This window comes from Nylanderia fulva, unplaced genomic scaffold (assembly GCF_048542155.1).
Source record: "Nylanderia fulva isolate GAGA-0341 unplaced genomic scaffold, ASM4854215v1 Scaffold12, whole genome shotgun sequence".
In the NCBI taxonomy this organism is placed as follows: domain Eukaryota; kingdom Metazoa; phylum Arthropoda; class Insecta; order Hymenoptera; family Formicidae; genus Nylanderia; species Nylanderia fulva.
This window is the reverse complement of record NW_028189409.1, coordinates 1,605,385-1,627,354: the sequence shown is the minus strand read 5'-3', so window position 1 is coordinate 1,627,354 and position 21,970 is coordinate 1,605,385. Positions and strand designations below refer to the sequence as shown.

The 21,970-nt window shown below is 31.8% G+C and overlaps 1 protein-coding gene across 2 annotated transcripts in view; it reads right to left on the bottom strand.

Annotated features, from left to right (window-relative positions):
- Nucleotides 1–20,843, bottom strand: part of Gad1 (glutamate decarboxylase) — a 28,426-nt gene extending 7,583 nt beyond the window's left edge. The window contains exons 1-7 of one of the 2 annotated variants that reach the window (XM_029309950.2): nt 20,599–20,843; nt 18,114–18,202; nt 16,999–17,089; nt 13,874–14,110; nt 5,860–6,176; nt 5,241–5,492; nt 4,617–4,684 (exon numbers count right to left, since the gene is read on the bottom strand). In XM_029309950.2, coding sequence (XP_029165783.1) covers nt 4,617–4,684; nt 5,241–5,492; nt 5,860–6,176; nt 13,874–14,110; nt 16,999–17,089; nt 18,114–18,170 — 1,022 coding nt within the window. In that variant the 5' untranslated portion in view covers nt 18,171–18,202; nt 20,599–20,843. The remainder of the gene's footprint in view (nt 1–4,616; nt 4,685–5,240; nt 5,493–5,859; nt 6,177–13,873; nt 14,111–16,998; nt 17,090–18,113; nt 18,203–20,598) is intronic. The other variant, XM_029309951.2, reaches the window with a different exon arrangement.
- Nucleotides 20,844–21,970: the final 1,127 nt, after the last annotated feature.

The following is a 21,970-nucleotide window of genomic DNA, read 5'->3' as shown; positions in this document are numbered from 1 at the left end:
ATATATATTATTAGAATTATATAAAAAAAATATAATTTATTTGAAATATAATTTTTAATTTAATAATAGAATTAATTAAAAAATTACAACGTTTTAATTATTCTTTTCAACATCATTATTAAATTTCATAAAAAATTATTATTAAATTTTTAAAATAATTCCATATTGTAGAAAAAAGCTCATCATATATTTTTATGGATTAAAAATCTGCGCAAGCAAAGAATATCGTATGGATCGAGACTATTTAATGAATGGCATGGAAGAATTATTCTCTTTCTCGCCTTATCATGCAGCAACCTGTCGAAGCGAGCCGCGCCGAGTTGACTGAAAAAGCCAGCCAGCCGACCTCAGCTGGTCGTCAAACTCTTATCCACTCCCACGGGAACCAATAGGAGATAAAATATGAGTTATCTTTCTGCCGCGCCATGAGAGGCGGTCTATCAATTCGAGAGAAGAGCTATTAATACAGCCACGGGACCGGATTTAGCTCCCTGGTCCTCTGGGACCCACTCTGACGGTAAAAAAACCTTTAACCCTTCTTAATCCTTGAAAAAGTATTATGAAATGTGGGCGTCCACCTTCACATGTCACACTCCTCAATAAAAATTTATGATGCATTTTTTTTAGATATTTTATAACATAACATAAAAAATTGTGGGAATGAGAAGAAATAAAATTGTTGATAAAATAAATAGCAAAATAAAATGGAGAAAATACTTAGTATTTTAAAATTAGAATTTAATGAAAAAAATGGTTTTTCTTGTTATGGGACTTCAGCTTTAAGTGTACACGTCGAGCGCTGATAAATGTTTGATACTTGGCAAGTGACATGTTTATCGTGACACTGGTCCAGCGTGTCGGTTGAATGCTCTGTAGATGATACGAGGGTACTCTTGAAGCACCCTTGAAGCACGATTCATGTCGTTAACAGAAGCTGTCTATTATTCACTCGTGTGCATCTTCTTCTATGTTGCGGATTGTCACGTTTTTATTTCATTCCAAAACCCATGCAATGTTTTCTTCTTTCTTTCATAGAGTTTTTATTTTAATTTTTGTTTTCAGTGATTTATCTGTCTTTATTCTTCGTGAAAAATAAGCAGAATATTGCTTCAAACATATTTATAAGATTATCGATATTTCTGTCAATGTATAAAAAATATATCAAATAAAGCATACATGAGATAATATATTTTTTATTTTATATTTAAATAAATATTAATGTATTAAATTTTTAATTTAATCTAAGCAGAAAAACAAGAATGCATTTGCAATGTATTTGTTCAAATGATTTCCTAGTTTATCATTATTTAAAATCAACATTAATAATAAATGAAAATTAAATAGATAGAATATTTTATGTTGCATTTTTTTGCAGATATCCAAAATTATTATAACTCTTCACGATACGAGTAATAATTCGATGAAAAAAATGAGACACACACAGGAAATGTTCTTCGCCGCATAGATTTTACTTGAGAAGGTGTGTATAAAATTTAAAATCAACATTAATAATAAATGAAAATTAAATAGATAGAATATTTTATGCTGCATTTTTTGCAGATATCCAAAATTATTATAACTCTTCACGATAAATTTACGAGTAATAATTCGATGAAAAAAATGAGACACACACAGGAAATGTTCTTCGCCGCATAGATTTTACTTGAGAAGCGTGTATAAAGTGCGAGTGATTAATGCGATTCGCAGCTGGAGCTGGCGCTCGTGGCACCCTTCCATACGCTTTTAAATTCATCTGAGGTGCCAACCCCAAAAGCCGCGCGATATATATTACAGGGAATGTTAATTACCCGCACCCTTAAGTGTGATACGCGTAGACTATGTGTGCACAAGTTTTATAACGCGAACTTTACGCTTCTGATTCAATAATGATCGAGACAAAGTTGATAGAGTTTTATTTCTCTCAATATGTAATATGCAAAGATAAATTTTATAAAAAAGTCCAAATATTATTTAAAGAATAAAAAAAGACTAAAGACTAAATACTATTTTTGTAATAATATGAATTAAATAATAATAAGTTCTTTTCGAGAAATTAATGGTAAAGATAAGACTTGTAATTAGGAACTTGAAGTTTCGTTGATTTGAAGAAAATTGAGCAGATCCATCTCTTTCTAAATTAATTGGAACGTATATATATGTTTAACTACACGATCTTTTCCGATTTTGTTACTTCGTACGCAGTGTTTGCTATTATCTAAATAAAATTATATAGATGATATCATTCAGATAAAAATTTGGCGTCATCTTATCTTTATATAGATAATAAAAATATATATTTTCTATATCTGCATCTTAGATAAAAAAAGTGGTGTAGAGCCACAGCACATAAAAATAATTAATAGAACTAAAGCAGTAAGCGATTAAAATTCAATTTTCTCTACAACTGTTTTGAGAAAGTTATCTAGATGAATCGTCATACAATTTTATCTTTTATAGATATATTTAAAACAAAATCATCTCTCTCTTACCTAAGATGAATTTACAGATCTTCATCTCATGTTTATCTAGCTAATTTTAAAATCTAAGCACAGCACTAAAATTCGTACGTCATTTTCGTGCGACTTTAACCGAGAGAATGTAAAAAATCACCGGCGCATATATCCATTCTCGATTCTACGCAATCTCGAGCCGGGAGTAAAGAGGACCGTTCAGAGGATGAGGAAAGCAGAGTTCTCTTTGTACGAGTTTAATCCGGCATTGTCAAGGCACCCGCTTTTATTTCAGTCCTTGCGGAAGGGAAGATGCGTCGCGACGCGGCGAGTCGATGTAAAAGGAGAGTTCTGTTCCACAAATGTGCTCCAGGGAACTGATCCAGCTGTTGCTCGTGTGTCGGATCTTTCTCGGTGTGCCATTCGTTTGCCATTTTAATCAAGACTTCCAGGAAGGAAGTACCCATCGCGGTACAGTCCGCGCAGAAAAATCGCGAACATATTATACCCTATCTGTCATCAAAAAGTAATCCACGAGCCTCCACATGAATTTGAAATATTTTTAGTAAAATATATATTGGAGAAATTTCAGTGACATAAGATTGTTATAATTTTGACAAATTTCTATTAAATTTAACAGATATCACATTTCCCAAACGGTCCACAGAAATTTTTGTGTTAATTTAATATAATATGGATATGTTAAATGGCGACACAAATATTGTGTTTAATATTTTAACACAAAATAAATGCAGGTTTTATCATTCCCACTTGTATTATAAAATAGAAAATCAACATTTTTTTCTGTAAATTTTAACAGAAAAATTAAAAATAGATGCATATTGTGTTATTTTTACATTTTTTCCAGTTCTTTTAATAATTTAACATTTAAGTTCAATTAACAGAACGGTAATATGTTAAATTAAGTTAAAAAATTTTAACGAGGACCGTTTTTAACAAGAAAACGCAAATTTTTCTACTGTGTAGAAGCAAATAAAAATTGTCGTATCATATATCATTATATTTATTATCAATAATAAAGATAAAATATATTTTTTTACTTATCACGCGATTGACGGCTCGCTATCTTTTTTGTATATAAATCATCCTCGAGGGACTTCTCGCGCCGATTTTCAGGTCAGGGATTGTGTGTTGTCGAATCGAGGGAGCAGATGCGCCTGGATGCAAATCGTGGATTAATCTCGCCAACCCCATACGTGCCTTGTCTGTACCCCTGACCCCTATCGCAGCTCGAAGGGTTCCATTGCGTTCGTATAGATATACTAGATGAATCAGAAGTCGTGGATTTTCTCGCGCGAATACGAATTTTTAATCAGACTTAAAATTAATATTTCCTATTCAGATAATCAATATAGTATCACAGCTTCCGAAAAATTACAATATTACAACTAAATTTCGAAAATATCTTTAAAATATTTTTATAAATATATTTATAATATATAAAAGTATATATAAAATATAAAATTAAAATATAATAAATTATATATATATATAAAATTAATATATAAATAATATATAAAATTATAATATATATTTATAATATATATATAATATATAAAAGAGATATGTAATAACTCGCTTTTCTATAAATAATTAATTGTTCAGATTTCTCATATATTGCTAATGTGTGCAAGAAATCATTCCGAGGCAATCTGATGTCAACCCCTCGTATCCTAATCGCGGTTTATGCGAGCAATGCATTATGGACTGACTGCCTTCGACCATTCTCATGTAAAATCATCTTCAGCCCGGCATTCGAATCGCAGTTACCTCGAAAGGGACGTATTGATTTTATTCCATATATAGGAGGTACGTTGAAGGCGGTTTTTAAAGAAGTCCATCATAACAAAGCCTACCTAAGCTCCAATAAACTATAAAATACACGAATTAAATCTTCCTCGTACGTATATGTACGACTTTAAAATTGCGGAAATAAAAAAATAGAATTTACATATATAAAACGTAATTGCAATAATAAATAAAAGTACACATTGTAAAAACAATAAGCATATAAAAGTATTTAATTTGATAGAAAAATGGAAAATATTATAAAAGATATTGATTAAAAAATGATGAAATTATTAAGGGACTTAAAATAAATAAATAAATAAAAATAGATATTAATATTGATATTTTAGCACTCACCGTTCGATGCCACTCAATCTCGGATGCCTATACTTTCTCGACAGAAGCAGTCCACCACCCCAAGCCGCCTGGAACAAAATTTTTACAGAAAATTGAATATACAATATTCGATAATGCGAGCAATTAACTTGAAAGACGACACAATAAATAAGCAAAATGCAGGATTTCGCGTTAAGCGCTCCGTAATCTCTGACTTAGAGTTTCCCTGCAGTTTGTGCCTAAGTATTGTATTGGAACTTCTGCCACTTCCCGCATTTATTATTTACGTTAAGGCTCTTACGCGTTTGGCATTTACAGCTTAAGCTGTGTTTGGATGGACTTGATTGCATAAGCGCATCTGATTTCAAAGGAGTTTTACTCTGCCTAAGTGAGAATATCTCTTAAAACTCTTCAAACTAATATTCTCGTTTCTTAATTATTATATTTATTATTTCATGCAGTTTTCAATTAAATTTAAAAATTATATTATTCGAGAGAGACAAATTAGTACTTATATATTTTCATGTATTCGTGATTATGCAGGGAAATTTGCTTGTGATTTAAAATAAATATTTTTCATTTCCAAAGTTATACAAATTTATGTTTAATAATTATATATACTTTGAATGAGAAAACATGACTTACGTCGACATGCAGCCAGAGCTTGTATTTTTGGCAGATATCAGCGATTTCCGGAATCGGATCGAATGCGCCAATAACCGTTGTTCCCGCAGTGGCATTCACGAAGAACGGTATGTGACCTTTGGCCTTACGCTCCAGAATTAATTCCTCCAACTTCGATGGAATAATGCGACCGCGTTCATCGCTAGGCACCATTACGCAGTTATCCGTTCCGAGGCCGCAAACGGAAGCGCATGATTTCACGGAATAATGGCACTGCAGACATTAATCATTCACACGTAAACGGTTTCATTAATTTTCCTGCTCCTTACATATGAAAGCATATTTAAATAACTCCTCTACAAATTACGTTCAATTTATTTTGACAAATTCTTACATATTTGTAGCAATTTTGCTTTATTATAATGTATTTATTATTTATTTTAATATAATTTGTAGCAATTTTAATTTATTATGATATATTTATATTTTAATATATATAACAATTTTATTATACCTACTATATAAAAATTTACTTATATAAATTATATACTTTTTAAATTGGAACTTACTATTGTAAAATTTTTGAAAATAAAGCAGAGAGCGGATAATTTTATTGACCATTAAAATTGAAAAACCGAACCTGATCGGACGTAAACATAACCAGCTGTCCTCCAATAGCAGAGAGCCCTTTCTCCTTATAATACGGGAACATTTTGTGCCTGGCCGCAAGGAAGGCGTAAAGATTGCTAATAGATCCTCCTGGAGCGAGAATGGAATCGCCGCAATTCCAGCCTATGAGCTCGCGCATTTTTTGCAGGACGACGTGTTCCATCAAAATGAACACGGGAGCGATCTCGTAGGTAAACATATTCGTGTTTGCCGTCGCGGTTAGCCACTCGCCGGCCATGGACACTAAATCGAGGCCGCATGATAATTGATTGAAGAAATGTGGATGTCCTGAAAACAAGGGAAAAAGATATTTTTTAAAAAAGATTGTGTTCTGATTATTTTTATACGCATAGTAGAAAAATTTGTTCTTTTTTTTTGTTAAAAACGGTCCACATTAAAACTTTTGTGTTAAATATTTAACACATGAGTGTGTCAATTTAATATATTGCTGTTGTGTTATAAATCGAACTTAAATGTAAAATTCTTAAAACGACTGAAAGAAGATATAAAATAACACAATGTGCATCAATTTTTAATTTTACACAATGAATATGTTCTGTTTTATTTAAAAAATTGTATTCTGATAATTTTTATACACAGTAGGAAAATTTGTGTTTTCTTGTTCGGTCCCAGTTAAAATTTTTGTGTTAAATATGTAACACATGAGTGTGTCAATTTAATATATTGCTGTTATGTTATATAATTGAACTTAAATGTAAAATCATTAAAACAACTAAAAGAAGATATAAAATAACACAATGTGCATCAATTTTTAATGTTCTGTTTTATTAGTGACAAGATTTATCTGTTACAATTTACTGAAAAAAAATGTCGATTTTTTATTTTATAAAAGTGGGGATGATTAAAAATTAACATTAGGATATTTTTAGTTAATTAAAATTGTTACTTAAAGTTTTGCATTTACTGTGTTAAAATATTAACACGGTGTTTGTGTCTCCATTTAACATATATCCATATTATGTTAAATGAACACAAAAATATCTGTGGACCGTGAGATATCTGTAAAATTTAACCGAAATTTTTCAACTGCCTACAATATTCCTGACTTGATAGGGAATTTCCTAAAGTACATATTCTTGTTGAAAATTATGCAAATTACGGAGCGAAGAATGAATTAGCGAAGTGTCGCTGACAATAATTAATAAATCATTCCGCCTCGAGCGTCTCGGCTGCACTGATTGTCGACAAGTGGCTCTAATAGCAAAGTAATTAATAACGCTGACGTGGCACGTGTTCGAGTATTATTATGTTACACGCGACCTCGCCATAACGCGTAAGCCAAAGGCATGTTGGAGAAAAGGCACCTAGAGAGAGAGAGAGAGCTTTAAGCTCCTCCAGAGTACATTGTCATCCGCTCGGCTGAACATCGCGCGAGGATCAGGCCTAATGCTTCTGTTCGATGGGATCCCGGTCTTCTGATGCAACTAGGGGAGCGGAGTATTTTATTCTCCATCTCTTTCTGAGCCATAAATGCGTAGCTATGTCTCTCAGCCTCCTAATCCGCTATTTGCGTTTCGCATTAAACGTATTTGATTTACTTGAAATCAAAATAAGTTCGTAAAAAAAATGGTAAAACACAAAGGAGAAAAAAGATTGTGTGTTTTTTAGTATCGAAATTTAAGAGGGATATTATTTCTCATGTTTCATCCGGAAGTAATCAATGAAACAGACAGAGTGTAGAGGAACCCTTCGAAAAGCACCGACACCTTTTGGGATAACGCAAATCCCTTGATCCTTGAAATATGATGGATTCACTTCATTGAATATCCGGTATCGAAAAGACTTGGACCCTTATGCGTTCGATAGTCTTATACTTTTTGCACACATATACGCTAACATCATATTGTATGAAAATAAGAAATAAAAAGAATATATAAAGAGCTTATAAAGATTTTTTATTTACATGAGAACTAATCAAAATTACTTTATATATTTAATATATAAATTATTTTATATATTTTATATATCAATAAATATATGATATAATGTTGACGAGCAGAAACAATGTGGTCTATTTATTATAAATCCATTAATTTTCTGATAAATAATTTTTGTGTTTTATTTAATAATTGACATGTGGCATTACCTTGGAGAAAACTCCAGAAGAGTACAAATATTTTCCTTCTATCTCAAGCTTGGGATTTGCCGCCTAGCAAAATCGAATCGACGTTAAAAGCCTAGAAGGATAATCTCTGATTCTCTTCTCAAAGAACGCGGAATTCTCCATTAATGGAGAACGAAGTGCATAAGTATTTAACAGCAAATATTATTGCTAGAATTTATTAGAAATATTTATTCTGACAATTTGCATCAAACTCAGCTGTAAAAAATATGTAATGTATTACATAAAAATATGTAAAATTACATAAATAATACGTGTAATTTTAAATGTTTTTTTAGTGTGGAAAAATATTGCAAATATGTTTAGTTCTTCATTCTAAACAAAGTCTCAACTAACGATTCTCCCAAATGAGCAATTTAGCAGCAAATATCCTAGATTTTTATCATCACTAGAATTTATTAGAAATATTTGTTCTGAAAGTTTGCATTGAACTCCGCTGTAAAAAAATATGTAATGTATTACATAAAAATATTTAAAATTACATAAATAATACGTGTAATTTTACATGTTTTTTAATGTAGAAAAATATGTTTAGTTCTTCATTCTTGCGAACAAAGTCTCAACGAACGATCTTCCCAAATGATTAGCGAATAATCGATTACTATCAATGAGTCCTAGACGAAAACCACCATCTCAGAATGTATTACATAAAAATATGTAAAATTATATAAATAATACGTGTAATTTTACATGTTTTTTAGTGTAGAAAAATATATTTAGTTCTTCATTCTTGCGAACAAAGTCTCAACGAACGATCCTCCCAAATGATTAGCGAATAATCGACTACTATCAATGAGTCCTAGACGAAAACCACCATCTCAGACGGTGATATTTGAGCCGTTTGCCGTACTGTTATTCGCAATTATCTCGGTCCGTGGGTCGTGGCACGCGTCCGGTCGAGGGGTCTGGTGCGAGAAGACGATCTCCTCTCTTTTTCCCTTCGGTCTGTCTGGCAGGAGCGACAGAATCGCGTCGCGACTAAGGGTGGAGCAGCAGGATTCGATGGTCCGAAGCGCCCGCATTTTGCGCGTCACACGCGTCGCTGCTCGACTAGATTGTTTGCAGAGGCTCTCAAACGCAAGCGTCGTCCAGAAAAAACAAACAAGGTGCGGCCAACTGATGCAAAATAAGCCGCTTTTCATTCATTTCACGCAGGTCTGTTTGATATTCTCTTGCCATTATTCGTAATCATTCTCATCTGGTGCTCATCAGCTGATCTGATGATAAGTATAACTCTTAGTAATCTCTTTTCGATACCACATCGTCAAAGATGACAGCTCAAAATATTTTGATTACTGTGCAAATGACATTTTCTAGATTACATAATTTTCGCATGCAATCTCACGTTTGTTTCATTATTTCTGTAATCGTACTTATATAGAGATCTCGGTTTTCAGCTGCTACAATAAATGATTTGTCTCGGCCGCCAAACGTTCTTCGTCTAGCTATCCAGGGAATCATTTTCCGACTAATTTGCTCCTGCCCTCGCCGTAGTTCAGGAGAAAGAGAGAACGCTAGGAGAACCTGCTCCGAGCAGGCCGTGGTGATATATTATAGGGCTCGGGATTTGTATGGAGCGAAGTGTGTAACTCGGGTTTAACATTAATGCCGCACGATCAATCATATCGTTCATAAGGAAGGAAACATTGTGCCTGGCATTGCTGTTATATTACTCCTATAGAGAATTTTGCAAAATTATATCGTCATAATATCCTATTTTTGTACATCACTTTGTTTAAGATATATTATATGCGATATAGTAATTTTTTATTACCGGAACATAAAAATATTTTATGCGTAACGTACGGATTGAATAAAAAACTATTGGTTTTTTTGGAAAAAATTTGAAAAATATTTTTATGCATTTATTGTCGCGCACGGCTCTTAAAATTTGCCTGTCTTTATATAGGTACGTATAAAACGTTTTATCTTTAAAAAATTAATTACGCAGCGATCTTAGGAATTTAATTTAAAATATATCTTACTTTAAGAGACGTTATTGTTTTAATTCAGCCTGATAAATCTTTTAGAATAATCTCTTTCCGATCGAATAGCTGCAGCGAATGCGATGCACTTTTTATGCTTATACGAACGAACAAATGCGCCGAATGTTTTACATTTACACGAAGCTCGATCTTTTTCAACGGGAACTCATCATCCCGTGTGATACAGCGTTTTTCGCATTCCATGACGAACCGATTTGCGCATTCCGCGAACTATCGATATCAATTTAAATTCCTCCGACGCTGCATCCCCCATGCGTTAAAGCTTCGCGAAATACCGCTGCCCCTATATCGCAGGGTAGTGCACCACCCTCTGTAACCGGGTGTTTCGCTCCCTATTTACTGTTTCCCCTCGACCCTACTGAGAAAAATCGTGTAGAAATGGCTCTTAATTACACCAATCCTATTGAATTCGCTGCTTTATGCAGCAGTGCCGCATACATATACTTAAACATAATAGCAATAAAGTTACAGTGCCTTTTTATCATAATTATATAGCTTAAACTTGGACAATTATATGTTTCTGAATTTTAATAATTTCATATGTGTGGTATTTATAAGAAAATCGTATTTAGTGTATGAGTAATTTAGTATAATATATACCTTCTGCACTGAAAAACATTTTTAAGTTAGGTATTTATTTTAATAAATAAATATGCAATCATTTATTTGAAACAAATAAATATTTACTGTTTTTCTTATATCGAATAAATATTTTTCACAAATAAATATTATTAGTATTGAAATAAATAATTATTCGAATTCAATAATTTTTTTTAGTATCTGAATATCGCTCTTATATAATAAATTTGTAAACGTTTAAGAAGTAATTGCAAAAGATTTCCAGCTATCACATTTTTTCTTCATTATTGTATCATTAAAAATATTTTTATTACTGATAGGTATATGTTATCAGAATTAATATTATATCGTGATTTCTGTCGATATATGTATGTATACCTATACCAGCAGATTTTTCTCCACGATCATCATTTTCACTCCTGGTATTATATAGGGTAATCTCTGGGGAATAAATTCGTCAAGTCAAAATAAGTCGAAAATAAAGAATGATAAAATTACGTTTGAGCCTTCTTTCTTCTGCAGGAAGAAATTCTCTTTTAAATCGTGCTAATTTGTGCATTCAAGTTAATGGCAGATTATTTCAACACCTTATGTAATTTCAACCTTGTTGTCTATTTATTATTTAATTTATATTATGGTTTTTAACTTAAATAAAAATACATTTTTTGATTATTTGATTGTAACTCTTTAAAGAATTAATATTATATCTGTATATCCTTCAACCAGAGTAGTAAAATTTGTGTTTTCTTGTTAAAAACGGTCCCCGTTAAATTTTTTATGTTAAATATTCAACACATTCATGTATTAATTTAACATACTGTTTTATTAATAATTGAACTTAAATGTTAAATTATTAAAACAACTGACAAAAAATGTAAAAATAATACACACAATGTGCATCTATTTTAAATTTTGCACAATAAATATGTTCTGTTTTATTAATAACAAGATTTATCTGTTAAAATAGAAAAAAATATTAATTTTTATTTTATAATATAAGTGGGAATAATAAAATCTAAAATTAACATATTTTTTAGTTAATTTTTACAAAACTATGTTAATTTTATACAAAATTTATTTTGAATCACTCGGCGTTTTGCATTTATTTTGTATTAAAATATTAACACAGTATTTATGTCTCCATTTAACAAATCCATATTATGTTAAATTAACACAAAAATTTCTATGAGCCCTTTGGAACATGTAAGATATCTGTTAAATTGAACAGAAATTTTTCAATCGCGTACTTTTCTGTGTCCATTCTTTCAAAAACGATTCTATATCGACGCACACACTTCGATTGATGTTCTTCAGAGACAGGACGTTTTTCTGGCGGTCGAGGATATAAAGCATCCTAAACCCGATACACGAAGGGCTCTCGAATTTTGTGGCATATAATCTAATAACGAGTTTTTGTCGGCACGTATCGTGCACGCGCCCTTCGGCGACGAGGGAGATGATCACGTGCAGGACCTCGCTTCCTTTTACACGGACTACAGACAGACTGGCCTGAGTTTAGTTAGGTCCGCTCCATTGTGCATTACCATCCATTCAAGCTGGTAATCGAATCCTACTGAGATAGCGAACTTTCGCACGTCAAAAGGGAGATTTGCGGTTGACTTTTGGTATTTCGCCAAGCCGCTGCATCATAATCTAGGTCCTCGATTCGACGTCATTTCCGCGAATTGAAATTCATCTCGATACGAACACATTTATTCCGCTTCTCGAATTTTATTGGAAATTAAACACACGACCTAAATAATGCGAAGGATTTATTAAATCCTGCTGCTGCATGGCTTATCAAATTTACGACGAGATCTTCGAAAAACTAATTAGAGAATTTATATAGAAAAAAATTAAAGAGAGTAATAAACATTTAATTATATTTTAGATTAAAAAGAGCGATTTACTGCTTTCTGTCAATTGAGAAAAATTCTATTAAATGCGTTGCACATTTTTTGTTAATACTTTTAACAATTAAATATGACATTTTATTTCATGTATTCAATCACCTTTAAAAAAAGCTGCGTGATAAAACTAACGAATAATAGCTTTATCTAAAAAAAAATGTCTTATGGAATCTCATCTTTGGGTGTCACACAAAACGTGACGTAGCACGTGGCACGAAAACGTGACGCAGAGATATCTCTCAGTTTTGAAAGTTACTGTGTATGGGTATACGATTTATTACAAACACCGTGTCAGTGTGTTTATTTCGAGGGTCGCTCGATGGCCGTCGGGCTTCATTGCCGATGTCTGTCGCCACCTTATCTTTGCTCCTCTGCGAGAGTGTATGTTAAATTGAATATGAAATTATGTGGCTTATCGCCCTCGGGAATAGGGACGTGCGATAGTGTTAAAATGCTCCTCCCGACACAGGGGTGTTCGCATTTTTGTTATATTTTTGCCCCATTATCTCAAGACCGTTCTGCATCTCGCGTTTCACATCGACGCGAGTTTTTAAAGAATTTTGATTTATACATTTTTACGTTAGAAAGTGTTTATAAAAGTCTATGAAAAATAGTTTTACTTTATAAATATTTAAAATTATTTATAACTATAAATGGAATATGAAACATTTCTTTTGAATAAAATATAAATTTAAAATTGGTTGAAAAATTATTTTATGATTAAGATTGCGATAGAAAGGTCGTAAAGTGAACCAGATCGACGAAAAAATGTAAATATTTATGTCAGAATATATATTTGCTTCTGTGTTTTGACTGTTACTTTTAAATCTCGAAACATTTCGAGTTATGTCGATCGAATGAAAAGTTTTTCTGTCACATATATATTTATATATATATATATATCTCTCTCTCTAAAATACTCTCTATCAAAAGACAAATTCATGTTTTAAACTTGTAAAGTAATACAAAATTGCTTCACAATGCTTTTATTACTTTCATTATTTCTATTATTTTCATTATTCATTATTTTTATTGTAAAGAAATTTTCAAAATGTTAAGAAAGAGAGAATAGAAGAATAAGTATTGATTATTTTTAAAATTAAATTTCCGATTAATTTTCACAAGTATCTTATTGTATTTATAACATTATTTTACATTTTAATATATTTTTACATTTATTGATATTTGTAAAATTTGTTAACAGTCGTGACTCAATTATAAGAATAATTAATTAAATCAAAAAATAATTTTGATTTATCAATAAATAAAATAAATGTTCGATTTAAAAACTTACACGTTTGTCATTCTGGTATTTGAAAAGAATTTAAGCTGTGTATACGCACTTACCTGTTTTCACTTGATACTTTAAGGTCATGGAACAATCCAGTAGGAGCTGTTGCAGAGTCAATCCGCTATCAGGTATTTCCAGATCGAGCAAACGCATCATGTCGGCAGGATGATGAAAATCGAGGATCTTCGCATTTCTATCGTTCGTTGATTTGATGAAGTCTAGCAGAATATCCACTACCTTCATCAAGAATTCTCTAGTCGCCGGATAGCCTTCTGCATTTTGTGGCAGAATGTCTGCGAACAAAATCAGAATATAGCACGAATCTTTTATATATCATCTATCAGATGATGTTGCAATAATTATTATCAATATAAAAATCTAATAAACATTTATACATTTATGCACAATTTTTTTATTCGAATAGTAATATTGTTAGCAATTTTTTCGAAATAAATTGTATAAGAATATTATCTTTACAATATTTTTTTATACATATATTTCTTGATCTTTTTTTTTGAAAAAACGAGTAACGATAATTCATGCGTAATACGATGCAAGAGCTACGTTAACTCTCTAATTGTTGGGATCAAGTGAAATCTCTTCTACAACGATATCGATTAAAACATTTCTCGACAAGATTCCTTTCGGCTGTCATTTTCGTTGATCGACCTACCATCATGACTTAGACGTCATCCTCGAAGATAATGCGCGATTAGAATGATTTCACCTCATCAAACAATTGAAAGTATAGACCTATATTGACACACTCTCACTTGTTTGGTGGGATGACACCATCTTATTCATGCTGTTCTTCCTTCTTCCGCTCGCAATAAGTTCTTCGCTGTCTTCAAATTAATATAACATGCAATGCATTATTTTACAAAAATCATGCTATATTGATGAATATTATATTTTACAAATATATAACAAATATCATTCAAAAGAAGAACAAGAGACAAAAATCTGGAAGATTATTTTACGCACAAAAAAAAAACACCTATGTATAGATAATATTATGTCAAATCTGTTATAGATGCGAAACAATATATAGATGAAGACAGGACGAAGTCGTTGCAATGGAACATTTCAATGTACTCGTGATAAATCCTCGGCAAATTGAACTGTCCTTCTATCGCGCAGCGACCATAAAATATCCCATGGAGTAAACCACCCCTCATTGCATTAAGGTGATCCCATGGATAAACAGCCAAGCTACTATGAGACTTCGCTTTCAAATTATTATTTAGCATTTTTAAGAGGGAAAGTATTATAGAAACGAGACTTCTTAAGAGGATATAAAATTGTACCCTTATATTCTCTTTATTTTTTTTTCAATATATTATTCAGAGACATTAAATATTATTACTTTAAATTATAGATTTTTATTTAAAATAAAATTTTTACAAACGCGATATTTCCTAGTTTAATAAATCAAGTGATATTATTTGTTATAAATCTTTGATAATAAAATATTTAAGCAAAAGCATTTTAAAACAATCTTTGTAAATAGATTTGTTCGTCAATATACTTTTTTTTCGTAAAAAATGCTTCTCTTCGCTCAATAAACATATTCTTCGTTAATGATTGTAAAAAGAAATTGTGCTAAATAAAAGTTGAATGAAGAAAGGAGGGCGTACGAAAACTTATAGTAAATCGCCTTGAGCCTATGGTTAGACAAGGGAAATCCCCGGCTTCCAACAGTCAGATCCAGCTAATCCAGCTCCATCAATCTAATGTCCAAAGACCTCCGCTTTTTTTCTCGAGGTTTATAACACTCTTCGAGATAAGCAAGCTCGGAGTTATCGCAAGATTTAATTAAACGTTAAAATAAATATTGTCCAATCGGTTGCTTCATCTATGAATTATTTCAATTGAAGAAATAATAGATTATGTATACTATATAAAAATTCGTGGATAACATTTCTATTAGATAAACGCGATATTAGTTTACATATGTCTCCTCTAATTGTAATATTTCAATCAGTCATCTCGCAGATCCTGCCAACTATATCCCTCAATTCGGACTCAATATATATCTATCTTCGCGTGTAGTCATTCGGCACCAGATGCGTCTAGACCCTCGCATTTCGACTTTAATCAACGCGTCTTCTGGGGATTGTTACACGCGGCAATTAGTCACGCCGATTTATGAGCCGGATTACAAGTCTTAATTTATAGTAATATCGCTGCAGATTTCGCGTAACGATGCAACGAAATTTTTTTAAATGCGCACACGCGTATATATTATTTGGAAAAAAAAATAAAACCACTCGAGAATCCATTAGAAATAATCCGAAATTCTGCGGGCGGCACGCGCATGTCGTTATCGCCCGCTAACACTTCCCAAACGGCGAAGATGACAAACCCCTTTCGCATCCCTGCGGCGTGTAATCTGTCCTCAGCCACTCGGCGTCTACCAACCTCTTCGGAATAATTCTAAATCCTCTATTATTATGCACCCTTCCGACCCACAAGCCTCGCGAAATCAGGACAATATTGTGACGCTTGGATTTTGCCCCCGAAAAGCCAAGTCGCGTAATGTAAAATGTACCCACGATATGATTTGTCCTTCTTGAATTTTATACACCGCACACAGTTGAAAAGCTTCTGTTGAGTTTAACATTTCCCAAACGGTCCACAGAAATTTTTGTGTTAATATGGATATATTAAATAAAGACACAAATACTTAATATTTTAATGAAAAATAAATGCAAAACTTCAAGTAATTTTGTCAATTTTATGAAATATAAAGAAATATTTTTTGCATGTGAAAATTATTTAAAATAAATAAAATATTACTAGAAGAGATGTAATTAGTTTTATACGATTTTATTAAATTTTTTTATAGTAAATAATTTTTGTGTAAAATTAACATAGTATGTTATTTTACATCTTCTTTTTAATAACTTAACATTTAAGTTCGATTAACACAACAGCATATGTTAAATTAACATATGAATATGTTAAGTATTTAACACAAAAATTTTAACCGTTTTTTGCAAGAAAACACAAATTTTCCTACTGTGCAGCCGAATGATGACACATTATTATATGTATATAATTTATATACAGAATAATCGAAGAAGTATTCATGCAGCGCATAATTATGTTGGAAAATGAAACTCTCTCGTGCAATAATATTCAAATAAAAATTGATGGATTAAAAATTCTCATCACTTACCCGAGTACTTCAAGTTGCAATGCTCCTTAGAGAGCGAGTAGGTGTTTTCGGAACTCATTAGTCTGGTGGGTGAATGCGTTCGTGCGAAATTCTGAAATGCAAAATAACGAGAATTTTTCTTCTTCTACATTGTACTCTGTCATTTAAATAACATTCGTATAACATTTACATAACATTTCATTGTATAACATTTATATAATTATTTATTTAACATTTGCATTAGGCGGACTGTCCTGGCAAATATTAAAGTCGAATGCTTTATCGAGAAGCTTTTTTTCAATCAACAGAAATTTAATTTGCTCACATAAAAAAATATAACCATGTCAAACAATATTACAAGTATCGATTGTCGCTTGCTAGAAATCAAGAAACTAACACAATTAGCCTATTAAATGAAATTACATGAAAATCACTGATTCTGGATTTCGTCGACAATGTTTTCACCAACACTATTTTCGTAGATACTCAACTCGATCAACAGCATGTATTAATCGATGTAAACATTCACCACATTCACACCGAAAAAATCCATGTACTTTTACATGGAAATTATTTGTTCAAAATTATTACTGTAATTTTTTTTTCATATTTTTTTAAAGTGAAAATACCTATTAATGTAAAAATATATGTAAAATTACTATTTTTGTACAAAAATCACTTGTAATTTTGAAATTAGTATTTTTATTTTATTTGAACTTTATTTTATAAGCAATTATCCATTTTATTTACAACATTATTTTATAGCGTGTATACATTACTATAGAATTTCCTTTGTGTAATTTCATGTTCAGTGGAATATTTTTAATCTTGAAAATATATAAGAATAAATTTCATATGAAATTACATATAATCTGTAATCTTCCATATGAGTAGCAATATTGCGAAAAAACCCAGCATAATCATGTAGTTTTACAGAAATATTTTTTTCAGTGGCACTTCTGTGTATCATCCTGTTGAAAATTTAAGTAAAATATCTGCACAAACGAATAATTGACATGTGTTACCAGAGACGGAGATCAACATTTGATGAAATGAAAGTATTTAATGAAGACATTGTCGAGCTCTCTCACTATAAGCGAACAGTCGCGATGAACGTGAATATGTGGATGCCTTACATATAAGTATTCCTTGATTGCTGTGATTTTAGTGCCGATCATTTGCACATTGTCCATGTCTCTGCTTGTGTCCCTCGCCTCAACAGTCCCTACAACAATCAACAACAGGTTCCGCTTCAGTCACGACGTATTCCGGCGTCGAGTCTTCGGCGAGTTTTAGCGAGATTGCGAAATTGTTAAGCGAAATTGCCATCGCCTTGGCAGCACGATAGGCTGAGCGACCGAAGAAACATGGACAGAGAGCAGATTTTTTTGTCGTCTTTCTTAAATTAACTTCTAAAACACAAAGCATTCTCATGACTACATTGAAAAATTGCAAGATTCAGTGCAAAACTACATTTTTTTTCTTAATCAAAGTATGTTAGTTTCAATGATAAAGCAATAAAAGTAGTAGTAGTATGTTTATTAGCAGCCTAGATACATATAAAAAGTAGGCTACTAATATTATATATAAAGTATAAAAAGAGTCATATATAGAAAGTGTAAAAAAATTAAGCATTACAAGATTTAAATAGTAATTAATAGAAAGATATCAAGAAAAGAAAGCTTGGATTATAAAAAAGAAAAAATATTTACATAAAGAAGAATTCGAAAAAAGAACATTCTACATTTAACGCTAAAAATATCAAAATAACAGAGAACGTAGAAAAAGAAATTAAAAAATGATAACATAAAGTAATATTAGTAGAATTTAATATCGAATAAACATTTTTATTAAGATGTGAATAGAAAATGACTGAAAAAGATCTTGAATGAGTTACAGTCATGTTTTTAAGGATTTAGTCAAAGTTTTTAGAGAAAAACAATTATAAAAAGAAATAAATTCTGATAAATGAAGACGTCGGAGAAGTAGATCAGTTTTAGTTATTTGACAAACAGTTATCGAACTATAAAGATTGATGATCTCGCAAATATAATGAAATTGTGAACACTAATTGTAAGATTGAAGATAAGAAACACGCACGCATACACTCACACATACAGCTAGTAAAAGTTAATTAATTTTCTCAATTATAAGAGCGTAAAATAAGCAAATTTTTACAAATTCTTGATCTATTGATTGCACTTTATGTTTTATGTAATTAAACGATAGTCTTCATGATTTTCTTGAGCATCACTTTTTGTTCTCTTAATCAATAGAGTGGTCCTGGGATATTCAGAAGCTGAAGAAAATTTAAAAGACATTCACCGATTATACAATAATAAAACATGCAGTATGCGAAAAATTGAATGATTATAAAAAACATGTACGCTATTAATGAATGTGTTCGAAAAAAAGATATATGTTGCATTAAAATGTTGAATGCTGTTATTATCCACTTTATCAAATCGAGTCAAAATTTTTTTTAATTTTAGGAGTAGAGGAACTCACGTATGTAATCTATTAAACTAAAATATCGAAAAGATAGACAGTTGTTAAAAATGTTAATTCAATAATTTTTGATATATTACTTCAAGATATCGTTAGTAATAGTTTTTTATTTTGCGCTTTAAATTTTCTCTTACATATTTACAAATTAAACAGTTTTTAACTTAAATTATATTCAGCAAAAGTTTGTGCTTTTTGATCATTTTGATAGCCGATCAGTCTTCACTTTTTTAAATTTGGAGGAACTCCTATAAATCTATAAATAAATGATTTTGTTCAGATTTCGTTATTATTTAATAAATAATATATTTTTCTATTAAAAAAAAAAAGATTTTTATCGCACTAAATAATAGATATATAATCGAACGAATTATAGATCTATTATCAAATATGATATCATTTATGTAACAATACGTATAATAAAAACATTAAATTGCACTATAATTAGCTAAAGCTACGAATTATTTAATAAAAATGAATACATTGATTATCACATGACACAAGAAAGAAAAAAATCAGTCGATGTTTTAAATATTGAGAATTTCAACTAGGATTATTTTGCTTCTATAAGAATTATACACATTATAAAATAATATTCTCACAAGTAGCAACACATTACAATTTTATTATCAACTAGCCAATCTATTTATTCTCCAAATCCTTCCGACAGAAAAATTTACACTTTTTAAAATCCGGTTTTTACTGTACACAGAGAGAATTTACCCTGAAAATGATGGTAATCATGGACGATATGGTATTGAAAGAATTTTATACAAATTTCTCTAATTAATATTTACCACAATAAAAATAATAATATTTACCACAATAAAATATAAAATATGTTCGATGAATTTTACTATGTGCATAGTAAAATTTACTATGTACATATTAATATTATTTATTATGATAAATATTAATCAAACCATGATTACCATGATTTTCCGAGTAAATTCTAAGAGAAAATTCTCTCCGTGTACTTTTTGAAAAATCTAAAATCTAACTTATCAAGTTTCGAAAGCATTCCTCGACAATTCTAAAACACATACATGAAAAATTGGCTTAAAAATGAAGAAAACGACTCTACTCCCTGATGTAACTGTCTCATCCCGTACTCACCTCATCCCGTTTGCTTCTTCGCCGAGTCTTCTTCGCGGCCTCAGTGAGGGCTAAAGTTTCGTCTCGGAGCGAGCGTAGGCTTTAAGGGTGGAATGGAAGGCCGACGAAGTGGCACAGCAACGACGGGCTTCGGGGTGGTTTCCAAGGGACTGCTTCGTGCCGAAAACGCCTGGACGATTCTCGAGCTTCGGCCTGACTCGGCCTGCCTCGAGTCTGCCTGACCCAGTTTCATTTCAGCACAACCTACGCAGAGTCAACCCTCTCCAATGGGGGTGCTTTCGCGTAGGCGTGGCCGTGTCCGGTCGCAACTGGCGGGAGTGATGCAGGGGGATGAAATGCAAGGGTGGAAATACAGCGGTGGATAGCAGGGCGTGTCGCCATACCGCCAATCCCGGAACGAACGTCATTTTTGACGTCAGAGGGAAGAAGAGGGTGCAAGAAACAGATAGAAAACAGGTTTGTCAATTTCTCTTCTTGTTGGTTTTTTCGGGGTTTTAGACTTCCCTCTTTTTGTTTATCCTAGTCGCGTGCGATTTTCTTGGGACATATATAACCGACACTTTTGTATGTTTATATTCAATTTGCTGTCTCAGAAAATTCCTCAGATATAGGAAGATTCTGAAGAATTCTCGACCGAATCGAGAAATAAAAATCTTGGTGCCTTTGATGCGTGGATATATGGAGAGAGATTGAAAAAGATGGTCTTAGGAAATAGCATGTTGGGATTTAGAAATTTCGAGATGTGCGTATACTAACAAATATATAATGATTACTAATACAATTTCATGCACTTGAAAGTGTTTGATAAAATTATAAATGTGCAGAATATAAAATTATAATCCTCCCTTATCTTCTTGCTTTATATGTATTTATGGCGTTTTTTTTTTATTAAATATAAAAGGCATATAACAGAACAGCAGTTACATTTAATTTTACAATTAGAATTCAACTGTAAATGAATGTAATCTCATCTTATTACAGACTATAAATCTGAATTAAAATGATGAATCTGTCATATCGATTTACGATATAAGAATGCTGTTGAAGTGTTAAAGTACATATATCGTTAAAATGTATCCGGAACAGAAAGGGAACGCTCATTAGGTTGTGCAACGGGCTACCATCCAGAAGAACTTAATTGCTAATAGTCCCGATTTCTCTTCGAGGAGGAAAATGTCGCGACGCCTGCGTCGTCTTCCGCCGACTGGGGTGGGTCAGGAGCGAACAGGTGAACAGAGAGGAGGATACTGAAAGAGGAAGAGACGATTATGGCTACAACGAGACGGAGGGGTTGAAAGGACAAAATGGACGGCAGCCAATAGGGTGCAGGAACAAAATGGCTGTCGGTGAATTTAATCAATACCGTCCTCCG